Source organism: Palaemon carinicauda, chromosome 11, assembly GCF_036898095.1.
Source record: "Palaemon carinicauda isolate YSFRI2023 chromosome 11, ASM3689809v2, whole genome shotgun sequence".
Taxonomy (NCBI): domain Eukaryota; kingdom Metazoa; phylum Arthropoda; class Malacostraca; order Decapoda; family Palaemonidae; genus Palaemon; species Palaemon carinicauda.
Window position 1 is genome coordinate 76,546,231 of NC_090735.1, and position 15,428 is coordinate 76,561,658.

Sequence of the window (15,428 nt, forward strand, 5' to 3'; positions counted from 1 at the left end):
AATCCTAGTGGTTATATCTGTACAATAATTCAGGTATAACTATTCTAAGATATGTCTGTCCTGACCTGATAACCAGAGTGACTGGTTTTTTGGGTTAGGGCAGAACATCAGAGTTTGTTGTCCGTGGTCTGCTTCTTCCTAGAATAGAGAATGAGGCTCCTTTGCTATGTTAGGGGCGGACACAGGAATCTTTGCTTCCCTAGTCCATGTTGGAAGGATTCTGTAAGAGATGATTCCTTCCTTTAGTGGCCTAGCAGACTGTCCTGTGTTGTTTTTCTTGGGCTGGAGAATGAGTTTTCTCTGTTGCCCGGCAAAATAACTTCACCTCACTTTGTTCTGGTTGGGAGGAGGATAGCAAGTATTGCCAGTCTTCCTCCCTAATAGACAATTCTAGGTTAGGATGAGCTTCCCTAACTGCTGAGTGTGTCTCTTGCTAGAACGAAGTCTATAGGACCCTTATCCCTCCACCCCTCTTTCTTTTATTTTCTTTTGGCCGCAGTCCTACTTCCGTACCTAGTGTAGGTTAGGATGGAGGACCGGCTCAGCTCTCTGCCAGCTGGCATTACGTGTCGGCTGGCAGAGACCCTTTGTTCTTTGCAGAGTGAACCCCAGACCTCCCTTGGTCTCCCTTCCATGTCTTCCGGTAGAGCCCAGCAGGCTATGGATTTTTTTGGAAGCCTGAATGCTACATTCTCCCCTTCCATAAGTTCACTCTTTCTGGATGGAAGGTCGTATGGCAATGCCGCCTTATAACCTTACATCCATAATGTTTCTCTGACTATTGTGTTGCACCCCTAATCGGGCTGCCGGCTTAACAGCCGACAGCCGGGCAGGTGGAGGTTCTCTGGTTCTTGGCTACTGTCGGCGGGCATGGGTATTATTACCTTTTCCTGCCGGCAGTGGAAACACAGCCCGAATCTGCTGGCCACTATGATTAGCGGCGGCAGCCGGGTATTAGTGTTTTCAGCTGTCGGCTGGCAATGATTGCCGGCCGGCACACAGTCGCGAATCTGTGGACTGCCACCTATTAGTTAAAGATAGTATATCTTTGAACTATACAGGTGTAGATGCCGGCCGGCACGTGCAGGCACACGCTGGCACATGCAGGCGCACGCCGGCACGTACCGGAGCGTGCTAGCCGGCACGTACCGGCGCGTGCTAGCCGGCACGTACCGGCGCCTGCTAGCCGGCTCGTACCGGCGCGTGCTAGCCGGCAAGTACCGATGCGTGCTAGCCTGGCACGTACCGGCACGTGCTAGCCGGCACAACAGCATGCGATGTACAGTAGTTGCTATATTTGTAGTGTAGTACACACTGCATTAGCAGAAACTGCTGTACAGAGCTTGTGATAACGCTAAAGTTCTTCATCATTCTTAATGTTATCTTGTACAGCCTTTTGTTGAGACGGCATAATATATAGAAAGTAAGTTCTTTCTGTTTTCTTTCTATCCCGTATATTAAAATTTATCTCAAGGTGTGAACTACACCTTAAATTTCCGTTAAGGAAATTACATTAGGTATTCTAGGATAGAATTAACCTCAGTTTTAATATCTCGGGAGGTTTCAGCAATTGACTGGACAGGAAATACAAGTATGTGTCTTTCCTTCTTTCTTTAATAGCATTTCTATATAAGCTAAATGTCTCAATATAAGTGAAAGCCTTCACTTGATACTCATGGATTCTTCTTCTCTTTACAGGAGGACCATCCGAAGTGCGGGAGTGTGTTCTGTAATGTCCGCAGTAAGAACTTCTGTGGACATCAACTTTACAGGAGGCACACACCATGCGCAGCCTCCAGAGGTGATCTCTGCTATTGGAACCCCTAAGTTTGTAGTTTGTTCTAACCTGATTAGCGAGGCTTTTGACGACCCTAAGTCGACGGAGTCAAGGGATGCTGCCAGGGAAATGTTACGATCCTGGGTGAGGGGTTTTTAGAAAAACACCTCAGGCCCCTACCTTCCAAATGAGAAGATGAGGGCCTACCTTTTCCCTAAAGCATCGGCTGATGCAATCATCCCCCAGCCTCAGGTGGAGATACGAACTTCCCAGAATCCGGTAGATTCTGAAGTCTCGGCCGCCCTTCAAGACATCCAATTGGACGATAGGAATGTCGGAGTTGTTGGATTCTAATGAGAAGGACCTTCTAGGAAAAGGTTAGGAGGACGAGCTGTTCCAAGCTCCTCAAGTAGAAGAGGAAGAAATCGACGAGGTGTCGGTTACATCGGTTCCGGATCCAGAACCTGTTCCCTCTACATCGTCTGCTATCCCAGATGAACTGGGAAGGACTCTTTATTCCATTGTTGAGATGATCCAACAAATTCAAAGGAAGAATGATGAGAAGGAAGCTGCAATGAAACTGGAGATACGTAGACTTGCAGCATCACATGGGCCCCAGAAACGGCTCAGCGTGAAGGATCTTCCTTTGTGCTCGGATACCAATCCTTGGAGGTATGCCGAACATATGCCAATAACAACCGGGAAGATCGTGATCTCAGAAAATTTGGAGCAATTCCCCTGGAAGAAGTGGAATTTTAGCCCAACAAAGATTCTTATCCGGACTGCTATGTCCGTCTTAGGAAGGTGCCAGCCTCAATGGAGGAGACGGAGCCGAAGGAGGTCATAGTTTTTTACCATAGCAAACCTCAACGTTACTAGCAAGCTCGATGAAAAAGAGGGGCTTCACTAACTCAAAGGTGCCCGCCTTGAGGAAGAAGCTTCCCTCCTTTGTGGCCTCTCTTACCAGAGCCTTTCCCTTCTTGGAAAAGGGATATATGGCAGCCTTAAAGGCGGTGGAGGCAGGGAAACCATGCCCCTCCTTGGAGGAGTGCAAGCCGTTATCTCTGACCTTGCCCTTGGACCAAGAAGACTGGAAGGACGTACACCTTACCTTCTCAGTCGGGAAGCTGGAAGCTGATATTGCTGAACGCTAGTTCGGTGAGGCACTTCCAAAACTGTCGGAGGTTCTCTTGCGTAGAGAGCAAGAGACAAAATGAAGACTTGCGGCATCGATGTCGTTGCAAACGACACTGGAAACGATGGCAAGTGACCCCAAGAACCAGGACATGTTCATGGTAGTGGCCAAAACCCATCTGGGCACAGTTACGAAGGATCTCTACAGCTTTATTAAAGCTAGGAGAGCCTGTACAGAGTTCGTGTTCGCCTCGGCTGTGGTGAGGCACGAACCGAGGAAACTGATCTCCTCTCATAATTGGGGTAAAGACCTCTTTCCCAATGAAGTGGTTAAAGAGGTAGTAGACAAGGCCGCCACAGAGAATAGGAACCTTCTCAAAAGGTGGGGCTTAGATCTTAAGAGAAAGTCTTCTCCGGATGAAGGTCCCCAACCCAAGAGGAAGACAAAAAGGCCTAGGCCATACTCTCGGCCGGCTAAGGCCTACCAACAGCAACATCAACAACAATTTCCTGTGACCGCGGTGCCTCAGATAGTGGCACAACCTCCAATCACGTACCAGCTGGTACCTCAACGAGTGGAGACACAGTCGCCAGTTTTTAACCCAGCCTTCAAAAGGCAGACTTCTTCCTTTCGTTCGAGCGCTAGAGGAACAGCCAAAGGTTCTTCTAGACACCCTTCAAGAGGAAAGGGGATACAGGAGAGGACGCAGTCAAGGAGGTAAGGCAGCAGGTCCACAACAGCAGAAGTAAGATACTTCCAGTAGGAGGGAGACTACAGCTATTTAGGGATCGCTGGACCTTCTATCCCTGGGCCTACAGCCTAATTAAAAATGGACTAAGTTGGAGCTGGAGCAGTCCTCCACATCAATTTCCTCAATTCTTCCAACACTCATCCCCCGTTCTGGAAGAATATGTCCGAGAACTCTTAGACAAAAGAGTAATCCGGAAAGTTCAGTCCATAAAATTCCAAGGAAGGCTGTTTTGTGTTCCAAAGAAGGACTCAGAAAAACTCAGAGTCATTCTAGACTTGTTGCCACTCAACAAGTTCATAGTGAACTACAAGTTCAGAATGCTCACGCCTCAGCACATAAGGACCCTACTGCCCAGAAGGGCATATGCTGTCTCTATCGACTTGTCTGACGCTTATTGGCACGTTCCAATTAATCGTCACCTCTCCTCCTACATAGGCTTCAAGTTACATAGAAAACTTTACGCCTTCAGAGCCATGCCTTTTGGGCTAAACATAGCCCCAAGGATTTTCACGAAGCTCGCGAATGCAGCAGTCCATCAATTACGCATAAAGGGGGTCCAAGTAGTAGCCTACCTGAACGACTGGCTGGTGTGGGCAGCATCCAGGACAGAATGCATGCAAGCTTCTAAGATAGTGATCCAGTTCCTGGAACATCTGGGATTCAAGATCAACATCAAAAACTCGACTTTCTCCAGCTCTAAAATTTCAGTGGTTGGGAATCCACTGGAATTTGGAGTCACATTGACTTTCCATTCCTAGTAAAAAGAGGAAAGAAATAGCAGGATCTGTCAAGAGACTATTGAAATCCAAACGGTTATCAAGACGCGAACAGGAGAAAGTGCTGGGCTCTCTAGTTTGCTTTGATAACAGATCCAGTGCTAAGAGCACAGCTTAAGGACGCAACAGGAGTCTGGAGAAAATACGTATCAAACGCGCGAAGAGATCCAATAAGACCACTACCGACTCGACTGCGAACGCTTCTCAAGCCGTGGTCCAATGCCAAGCAATTGAAGAAATCAATACTTCTTCAACCTCCTCCCCCGTCAGTAACTATCCACACAGACGCTTCAAAGTAAGGCTGGGGAGGTCACTCTCATCAGATGAGAGTCCAAGGAGCTTGGTCCAATCTTTTCAAATCATTTCACATCAACTTTCTAGAAGCCATGGCAGTACTTCTGACACTAAAAAAAGTTTCTCCTCGCCACTGGACCCACATAAGACTAGTTCTAGACAGTGAGGTGGTAGTGATATGCCTGAATCGACAAGGGTCGAGGTCACCTCAAATCAACCAAGTAATGTTGGCCATATTCCGTTTGGCGGAAAGGAAGAAATGGCACCTGTCAGCAGTTCACATTCAAGGGTTCCGCAATGTGACAGCGGACGACCTATCCAGGTTTACACCTATAAAGTCAGAATGGTCCCTTGACGCAGGATCGTTTTCCTTCATCTCGAGTTAAGTCCCGGAGCTGCAGATAGACCTCTTTGCGACGAAAGACAACAAGAAAATAGATCATTACGTGTCCCCATACGAGGATCCGCTAGCGGAGGCAATGGACGCTACGTCCCTGGACTGGAACAGATGGTCCAGTATTTATCTGTTCCCTCCACACAACCTCCTTTTGAAGGTCCTCGATAAGCTGAGATCCTTCAAAGGGAAAGCAGCAATAATGGCCCACAAGTGGCCAAATAGGGTGTGGTTCCCTCTAACATTGGAACTACGACTAAAATTCGTACCGCTACCGGATCCATCCCTGTCTCAGCGAGTACAGAAGTCGACTGTCTTCACTTCATCACAGAAAACACGGAACCTACATCTCATGATTTTCTCTCCTTAACGATGAGAAAAAGATTCGGTGTTAAAAGTCAGTTCAGACTTTTTGTGGAAACCAAAAGACATTATGAGGCTTCAGGGAAGAAACAGATATCCCTTGCCAAGGTGAAGAAACCAAAATAAATCTAGACAGATTCCTATTTATCATTCTTCATTCACCTTCATGGGAAAGTTTTAGCAGCCAACACAATTCTTTTGTTCAAGTCTGCCTTGACAAGACAGATATCATATGCCTTACAGGTCGACCTTTCTAACGACGTTCTTAATGAACTACAAAGGCCCATGCTAGGCTTAGGCCTTCAGCGCCTCCAAGGACCCTTTGCATGGTCAGTAGATAAGATTCTTCATTGTGTATAAATAATGAACAATGAGGAATGCACTTAGAAGGCCTTGAATTTTAAGTCATATTTCTGTTTGTACTCGCTTTAAGGGCCAGAGTTAGTGAAATAGTGGCTTTCTCTAGAGAGGAAGGCCACGCCCAGTTCTTTGAGGGCGTACTGAATCTATTTCCAGACCCAACGTATCTGGCCAAGAACAAGCTACCCACCAACAGGTGGGGTCCCTAGAGAATTTGCCCTCTAAAGGAAGATGCATCTCTATGTCCAGTGGAGTGCCTAAGGTCTATCTTCATAGAACTTCAGACTTTATGGGAGGACAGCTGTTCAGAAGAGAAGCCCTAGGTTCAAAGTTTTCTATTACTGAGGGCGAAACTTACCCGTGCTATTCGCAGAATAGATCCAGACAGTACACCCGTTAGTCATGATCTGAGGAAAGTTGCCTCTTCAATAAAATTTCTTTAATTATATAGACTTAGAACATCCTTGTTTGTACACCGGCTGGTAGTCACCCAAGGTGTTTTTTACGCATTATGCGAAGCTAGTGGAGCAACTTAAGAATTCTGTGGTAGCAGCAGGTAGAATTCTTTAACCTTCTGTTTTAAATCTGCGAGGAACAGTGTAATTAATTTGGGATGATTAATTAAGAGGGTGCGTGTGTAGTCACTGTATGTTACTATACACTGAGCGATAGGCCACGAAAGTGTCCTTACGAACGTCGGTGAACTATAGCATAAGGCAGACACTTATGCCAAGCGTTTTTTACGCTAGTGTAAATTAACAGTATACAGAATGTATCATTATTATCAATTATTCAATTGAAGTGGCAAATCTGTTTCCTAGTAGACGAAACAATATTTTCTGTTGACTGTTTTTCTTTATTCTTTGACGCATATCATCCACGTTTTATAAATTTTATAGATGTTAATCTGATATGTACGTTTATTAAATTTTAATAAACTCATTTTATTAGAAATGTACTGAGCATTAAGATTAAAATATGGATATTTCTATCACGGTATGTCTTTTAAGACTGTTCCCTGATTCAAGCAAAAGTCCACTCACTCTAACCCTTCCTTGGAAGGGTTGACGTGGTACCCTAACGGGATAGTGGTAAAGAGGCAAAATTTGTTCCTGTGCGGATACAACCATTATCCAATAGTTTATAAGAGTAGTCACATTGGGGAAGGTGTCACAAATTCATACTGACATTGGTGACTCTTATACAAACTTTGCTTTTTATTGTATAGGGCGAGACCACTATACAAGCTTCTCATTTTGCCATCCATAATTATTATGCACTCCTCGAGCCTTTTTCCAGAGTCTAGTACGAATCTTACCTGTAGGGGGCAGGAAGCACAAACATAGTTCATGTTTAGATGAAATGATGTATGACGGTAACATCATAGGTCTCTAGGTCTAGACCAGGGGTGGGCAAACTTTTCAGTGTAAGGGCCACATTAAAAAAAAATAAAATTTTACTGGGCCGCATAGTATATTTTCCAGTATAATTGATATCTACAATAGCCAAAATGTATTGTTTTCAAACTGAAAATGCAATAATTTTTAATTTGTTAGCATTTTAAAGTACTGTAGACTAGAGGATTCCCATGAAACGCATTTATTTAGAAAAACAATTTATTTAAAAAAAAAAAAAAAGCAAAGTAACTCTGTTTAAGAAATAGAAAAATAATATATTTTTATTAATCAATAATTTGGAGTAGAAGTTCAAGGTAAACATATGAATTAAATCCAAAAAGACATATTTTATATATTTAGAGAAAAACTTCACATGAAGCATATTTGCTTGAAAACAAAGTAACTCAATTTAAAGACAAGAAATATTTGTATTGATATTTTAAAGCAGTAACTTCACATGAAACAAACATTTATTAGACAAGCAAAGTAGCTCAACAACTGAGCAACAGAAGTATCAAAATGACTCAGTGAGAATGATGCAATTGACTGCAATCATTTACCAGTTTGTTGAAATTAGGTGTCAAGTTGCTTGTACTGATTCTTAACACTGAATGAAGATTCGAGTCTGTGAGAAGTGACCTGTTCTTTGACTTGTTAACTTTCAATATAGAAAAAGTCTGCTCACATATGTAAGTTGATGCTAATATTACAAACATCTTTCTTGCAAAATTTTTCAGATTTATAAACTTTTCTGAGTGCAGAGATGCATAAAACTCGACCAGTGGTTTATTTTCAAAGAGCCTCTTTAAAGAGTTGTCGGCTTGCAAATCAATCAGTTCTACCTGCAGTTCTTCAGCAGCTGTTTCAACGTCACAGGCAAAAGGTGAGCTGAGCAAATCAAACTGCCCTTCAATTGCCTTGAAATCGGCAAATCTTCTGATAAATTCATCTCTTAGAGCCGTCAACTGGTAACTATATTTGTCTGATAGTGCTTGTGTAACAGTTCGTGTTTTCAACAGAGGAAAATGAACAAGGTTTTGCTCTTTAAGCTGCTTGGAAAAAAGTTGAAGTTTCAATTGAAATGCTTTCACTTCCACATACAATTCATGTGCAAATAAACCTTTGCCTTGTAGTTTTGTGTTTAACTCATTCAGCTTTTGCATAATGTCCACAGCAAATGCAAAATCACAAACCCATTCGTCACACTCCATTTCCCTTGAAAAGTCACAAGAAATTTCTTTCATATTAAAAAACAAGACAACCTCTTCTTTAACGTCCCACATCCTCTTCAATACTTTCCCCATACTTAACCATCGGATATTTGTGTGGTACAGCACATCAGTAAAATCAGCCTCGATGTCTTCCAAGAAGCTTCGGAATTGCCTGTGATTCAGTCCCCGTGCTCTTATTAAGTTCACTGCACACACCACTGGATCCATAACGTGTTTGAGTTTAAAAGATGATCTACAGAGGCTTTCTTGATGTATGATGCAGTGAAAAGACAACACACTGTGCGATGGAAAATCTTCTTTGATTTTATCATTCATCAAGGTCACAAGGCCACAGTGTTTACCTATGAGTTAAGGAGCACCATCAGTTGTAATACTTGCCAATTTATCCAGGGTTAATCTAGACCTGATTAGACTGTTAATAACACTATTGTATAAATCTTTTCCAGTAACAGTGTCTTTGAGAGACTCCATAGGTAACAATTCCTCTGTAATTTCGAAGTTTTCGTCAATTCCTCTGATATAAATGAGTACCTGGGCAGTATCCTGAATGTCATTACTCTCATCTAAAGCAATAGAAAACCTCTGAAAAATAACACTGGCTGTTAACACCTGATCTTGAATATTCATTGCAATTGCATCTATGCGACGAACAATAGTTCTTCGTGACAGAGATATGGCTTCCACTTTAGATATGGCTTCAGGACACACAACACTGACAGCATCAACCGTGCAATCTTTAATAAATTCTGCTTCTGCAAACGACTTATTTTGTTTTGCAATTTTATTTGCCAATACAAAACTTGCCTTTGTTGCATTCCTTTGTAAAGATGAAGTTTTTTCAAACACATTTTGTTTTTTCAAACTTTTCATCAGATCAGTTGCCTTCTTTTGCAGTTCTTGCTTTGATAAATTGCTTCCAAAGTTGGTGTGCTTGGTTTGAAAGTGCCGTTTCAAATTGTATTCCTTGAAAACAGCAACTGTATCATGACAAATCAAACATACAGCTTTAACTCCGACGTCAGTAAAGAAATACCTTTCAGTCCACTCTTTGTTAAATACTTTGCATTCGTCTTCAATTTTTCGTTTTTTAGAAGGCTTCGAATCACTCATTTTGGGTAAAGTTTGAAAGATAGTAAAAGCTGTGCTGAAATAAAATGTCCAACGTCTTCTTTCTCTGGAATCTGCCAGGACACTGAAATGATTGAATATAAGGCAATAAACTCGTTGGTAACAAAGTTACAACGTGACCAAAACGTTTTTTACACTATCGAGATTTAATCCCACTGGCCACTGGTAGCAAACGTGTCCGATACACGCTTCACTCACGCATACGCTCATCCCAGATGCCGAACTGCATCTTTATTCAACGATGGCCAATTATAGATTAAAAAATGAATAAATAAAATAGAATAAGAAAATTAAAATCATGAAAAAATCTATTTCCGTCTGGTTGAAAAAAAATAATGAGTGAGAAAGGATGCAAATAAAATAGAGAAAAAATGCAAGATAGAGAGACAGAGATAAAAAAGCAGAGAGAAAGAGATAAAGAAGAGGCCAGGAAAGAGAATAGCCCTTTTGTCCGTAACAAAAGGGCAGGGAAAGAAATAGAGTGAGCGAGAACAAATTTCCGATTACTTACATTCCAATTTTAAAATACTGGTTATAAAATCCTTTTGGACATTTAATATCCAATATTTGGAGGGCCGTATGAATTCCATTGGAGGGCCGCATGCCCTCGGGCCGTAGTTTGCCCACCTCTGGTCTAGACGGACCAGGAAAATACTTTCTTGAGAGTACGGCACTGATTGAGAATCCACAGATACAGTAATGCTCTGGTAAACTTCCATCATTTGTTAGTGCCAAATACAGTAATGCTCTGGTAAACTTCCATCATTTGTTAGTGCCAAATATCATTGGAAGTTTTTCGTTGCTGACATCACATTGAAAATATTCAGTGCAGATTTTCTCTCTCATGTCCACCTCCTTGTTGATGTTGTTCACTAACAGTTGGTCAATGCAGACTCTTACTCAGTGACACTTCATCAACCTGCTCCCCTTCAACCTCACTCTCCCCATCAACACAACCACGGATACCTACGTCCACCTCCTCACATCGTACCAGAGTCTTTCATTCAGAACTTTATCAAAAGCCAACGGCTCCCGCCAAACACAAAATAATATCACCATATCAAGATGACAGGGAACTCAGTGCTTGCCACAGTCATGTGTCAGGCACCTAATCGTTTGAAAGCCAATGAATAAACATTCAACAAAATGGAAAAATTAGGCCTTTGATAAAAGGTCTCAGGTCCATGGTCGTTGCCCTTACACATCATCCTGAAGAAAAATGGCTCCCTGGGCCCTTCTTCGGATTACAGGCGTCTGAGCATGCAGACAGAACTGTATTACTACCTCCTCTCTAACATAGGGACATTACCTCCTACTTGCAAAAAAGTAAGGTTTTCTCCATGTTCGACCTCTTGAAGAGGTATTATCAGGTGCCCTTGAACCCAGTAGACATCCCCAAGACTGCCATGACCAACCCCTTTGGTACACACGCCTTTAATTACTCCTCTTTAGCTCTCGTAATGCTGGGGCTACTTTTCAACACCTCAGAGATGGCCTCTTAGGGGACCTTCCCTTATGTGTTTTTTATGTGGATGACACAGTTGTGTTCTCTTCCTCCAAGGAAGAACACCTAAGTCACTTACACAGTATGGCCTTGTAGTCAAGTGCGACAAGTGTACCTGTGGTGCCAATGAAGTATAATTTTTAAGGTATTGCATTACTTCTGAAGGAGTCAACCCCTCTCTGAGATGGTAACAGCCAAAGAACCAGAAGTGGGTCCCCTTCGTGAAGTGGCCCTCTGCAACGCAAAGAATGCCCTACTAACCTCTGTGGCTCTCACTGTTCCTGTGCCAAATACCCCTGTTCTTCTTTTCACAGATGCCAGTGACGTCATTATTGTTGCATTATTTGAGCAGGTGGTTAATGGGTCAGCCCTCCCATTGGCCTTCTTAAGTAGGAAACTATCCAAGGCGGAATCCGAGTTCTTTGAACGTAAATTGCTGGCGTTGTATTTGAAAGTCCTTCACTTTCGCCACTGCTCATCATTCTCACTGACCACATGCCTGAGGTGAATGCCCTCACTCGACAGTCTGACATTTAGTCAGGTCACCAATGGCGACATGACCTTGCTATGTCTGAATACAACTGCAACATTCAAAACGTCTCTGGGAAAATTAATCATTTTGGCGATGCCCTGTCAAGAAACACATTAGATGCCATTCACCTGGGATTAGATTACAATGCCTTGGCAGAAGCTTAACAAAAAATCCAGAGTACCAAGCATGAAGGATATCCTGCACATCCCTCTGCTGAAAAGACATTGATTTCAACAACTCCAGCCCCACCATCCTCCGTTATATCAGCCCTGGTAGGCTATGACCATGGATACTTTTCTCCATGTACCCCTAGTTGTTTGACTTCATTCATAGTCTTTCACATCTCTCCCGCTCATCTACTGCACAGCTGCAGAAGACAAAGTTCGTTTGGGACAGCACTACTAAGGATGCTAAGGATTGGGTCAACAACAGTATTTGATGACAAACTTCAAAAGTAGATTGATGAACATATTCAGGATTGGGCACCTTCCCTCAACCTCAGTGATTTTTTGCCAATATTCATGTCAATATGGTAAGTCCCCTACTAACATCACAAGTATGTTGGGACCAGTTTATAGTCATTGACCACTCCACTCATTGGCCTGAAGCCATTCCCAGGCAAAATTGAATGTCAACATAATGTAGATCCGCCTGACTCTCAGGATGGATAGCAAAATTTTTTATCCCTGAACATATTACTTGTGACATGGGTAATATTTTTCCCTTTCAATTGTGTGTATCATTAGGTGAATCTCCTGGGTATCACCCAACATCAGACAACTGCCTACAATCCTAGTGCCACTGGAATGATTGAACATGTTCATCGCACCTTCAAAGCAGCTTTGATGTCCTGATGGAAGGATTACAACTGGTTTAGTCATCTTACCTTAGTCCTCCTGAGACTAATGACCACTCCTAAAGATGCCCTAGATGTTTCTGCAGCTGAAGGGATGTAGGGCGACACATTGGTCATCCCCGCGCAATGTTTTTAGTTGGCAACTTCCTTCTAAAATCTCAAGAGCCTACATATGTTGTGGAAAGATCTATTCCATGCCGCCAGACTTTCAAGACCCAAGCGAGGCAGCACATACCAACAGATTTGCACCATTTGTCGCAAGCCACTGCTAACCCCATTAACACTATCTCGTCATCTGTGGCACAACAAAGGCTTTCTAAATATACATTTGTAGGAAAGAAGACTGGGTCTCCATTGAGTGCCTTAAACCTCTGTACCTCTTGCAAGATGACAGGCTTACAGTGCACCTCTTAAGAGTAGGTCACCCTATTTCACATCTATGTCTTTTTAAATTAGAAGAAATGTACCACAAATGTTTCACACTCGCTCATGCACTGATAACATACCCTGTTTAAGCTTGCCTATTCATGCATTAGTTGGTTTGAATTTTAGTTTTTTATGTGTCTCACTCTCCCAATACACTGATAACATACCCTGTTTAAGCTTGCCTTTTCATGCATTAGTTGGTTTGAATGTTAGTAATTTTCTTGCTCGCAAGTACTTGTATATAAGATCGGTGTCTGTTTAAAAAGGTTTAGTTGTATTCCTCTAGCCTCTGTTATAAACTAAAAGTTCACTGACACACAAGATCTCCAGTTTCCGGCCATATCGACAAACTTCCTAAGTCTATAACAACCTTGCTAAATTCCAAGACCAATTATGAAATTAGCTACGATGATGAAGATGCGTTGATTTCAATTCTAAGTACAAAAAACCTGAATTCGACAGGTATAGGGACAAAAGAATTGTCATTTTCTTTTATCTTTCTTCGTGGCCAAGTGGTATGTCAATGTTAAGACAAGTTTCCTGGACCAGGGTTCGAATTCCGGCTGGTCAGAAGCTGTTGTCTTTGTGTGATTTCGCCTGGGGCTCTGATCCCGAGGTCATTAAGAGAATCAAGACATTAATGTATCAAAAATATATGGCTTATATGAATATGAAAAACACGTCTGAATGTGCAAAATTTATCATTAATCGAATGCCAAGTCACAAACGTACCAATTAGCTACGATGGTGAAGATGGGTTGATTTCAATTCTAAGTACAAATAAAAAACTGAAATTGACAGGTATAGGTACGGAAGAATTTTCATTTTCTTTTATCTTTCTTCGTGGCCAAGTGGTATGTCAATGTTAATACAAGTTTCCTGGACCAGGGTTCGACTCCCGGCAGGTCAGAGGCTGTTGTCTTTGTGTGATTTCGCCTAGAGCTCTGATCCCGGGGTCATTTAGAGAATCCAGACATTAATATATAAAAAACATATGGCTTATATGAATATGAAAAACACGTCTCGATGTGCAAAATTTATCATTAATCGAATGCCAAGTCGAAAGCATACCAATTAGCTACTTAACAACCTTGGGATCAGAGCCCCAGGCGAGATCCCTCAAAGACTATAGTATATGACCGGTCGGGTTTCGAACCCTGGTCCAGGATACTTGTATGACATTGACCATACCACTTAGCCATCTTTCTTCGTGGGTAAATGGTATGGTCAATGTCATACAAGTATCGTGGACCAGGGTTCGAAACCCGGTCGGTCAGATACTATAGTCTTTGAGTGACTTCGCCTGGGGTTCTGATCCCGAGGTCGGTAAGAAAATCCATACTTTAATGTATTATTATACAGTATATGGCCTAATTGAAATATGAAAAACACGTTTAAATATGCAAAATTCAATATATATATATATATATATATATATATATATATATATATATATATATATATATATATATATATATATATAGAGAGAGAGAGAGAGAGAGAGAGAGAGAGAGAGAGAGAGAGAGAGAGAGAGAGAGAGAGAGAGATATATATATATATATATATATATATATATATATATATATATATATATATATATATATATATATATATATATATATATATATATATATATATTACATCTATTCCATACTTGTTTCAATTCCCAGTTTAGCCCATGGCTTACCAGTAGACTGCATTACACAAATATTCACCAATGCAGATCGAAAAGTATCTTTCAGTAATTCCAAGATGTACCAAGGATTACACGGAAACAATTAGTCCTAGTATACAATAATAGGCAAATATCCCCTTCAAGCTGGCTTATAATCATCCAATTAAAACTCCACCCACAAAATGCGCAGGTTTCTCCCTTTACACGAAACTATTGATTTCCTATGATTTTAGTTCAAAGGTTCTTTTGCAACAAGAATGTTGTCCAAAAAACGTTGTAGCATTAATTTCCTTCTATAAATATATATAATTACACACACATACACACATATCCATATATATATATATATATATATATATATATATATATATATATATATATATATATCGAGATTACACTGATTTTATTCAAATTTTCCTGTATATATTCATTTTTAATTTAGTATTTGTGCCTCCGGTTTGGATTAAATTCCTAAAGGGTAATGTCTTTATGATTGGTCCCGATATTGAAGTACATAATATTTTAGTCCATTGCAGGTATATATACCTGGAATTAACATCAATCTATTTGAATGAACCTTCAGTAATCATTTCATGGAACCCATGCAATTTATCAGGTAATATCTCGGACAAGACTTATAGACTACCAAAGATCGCATTAACAGTGGTACAAAACGTTATTCCTTAAACATTGTTCTTAGGGACAAGGAGCTCTTTAGAATTCGTTGCATATCACGAAACATAAAGCTTTATAGAATAACTTTCTAATGTGTTTACTATTTTTTATCAATGTTGATAAAAGGTAAGGAGTTATGAAAAAATATTTTCC

The 15,428-nt window shown here is 41.3% G+C and overlaps 1 protein-coding gene across 1 annotated transcript; it reads right to left on the bottom strand.

Moving 5' to 3' along the window:
* Positions 1-6,246: 6,246 nt before the first annotated feature.
* Positions 6,247-8,686, bottom strand: LOC137649338 (general transcription factor II-I repeat domain-containing protein 2A-like). Its single transcript, XM_068382320.1, has 4 exons — positions 8,441-8,686; positions 7,808-8,296; positions 7,060-7,168; positions 6,247-6,257 (listed from the first exon to the last, which is right to left on the bottom strand). The coding sequence occupies exons 1-4, from the start codon at positions 8,684-8,686 to the stop codon at positions 6,247-6,249; spliced, it is 855 nt and encodes a 284-aa protein (XP_068238421.1).
* Positions 8,687-15,428: the final 6,742 nt, after the last annotated feature.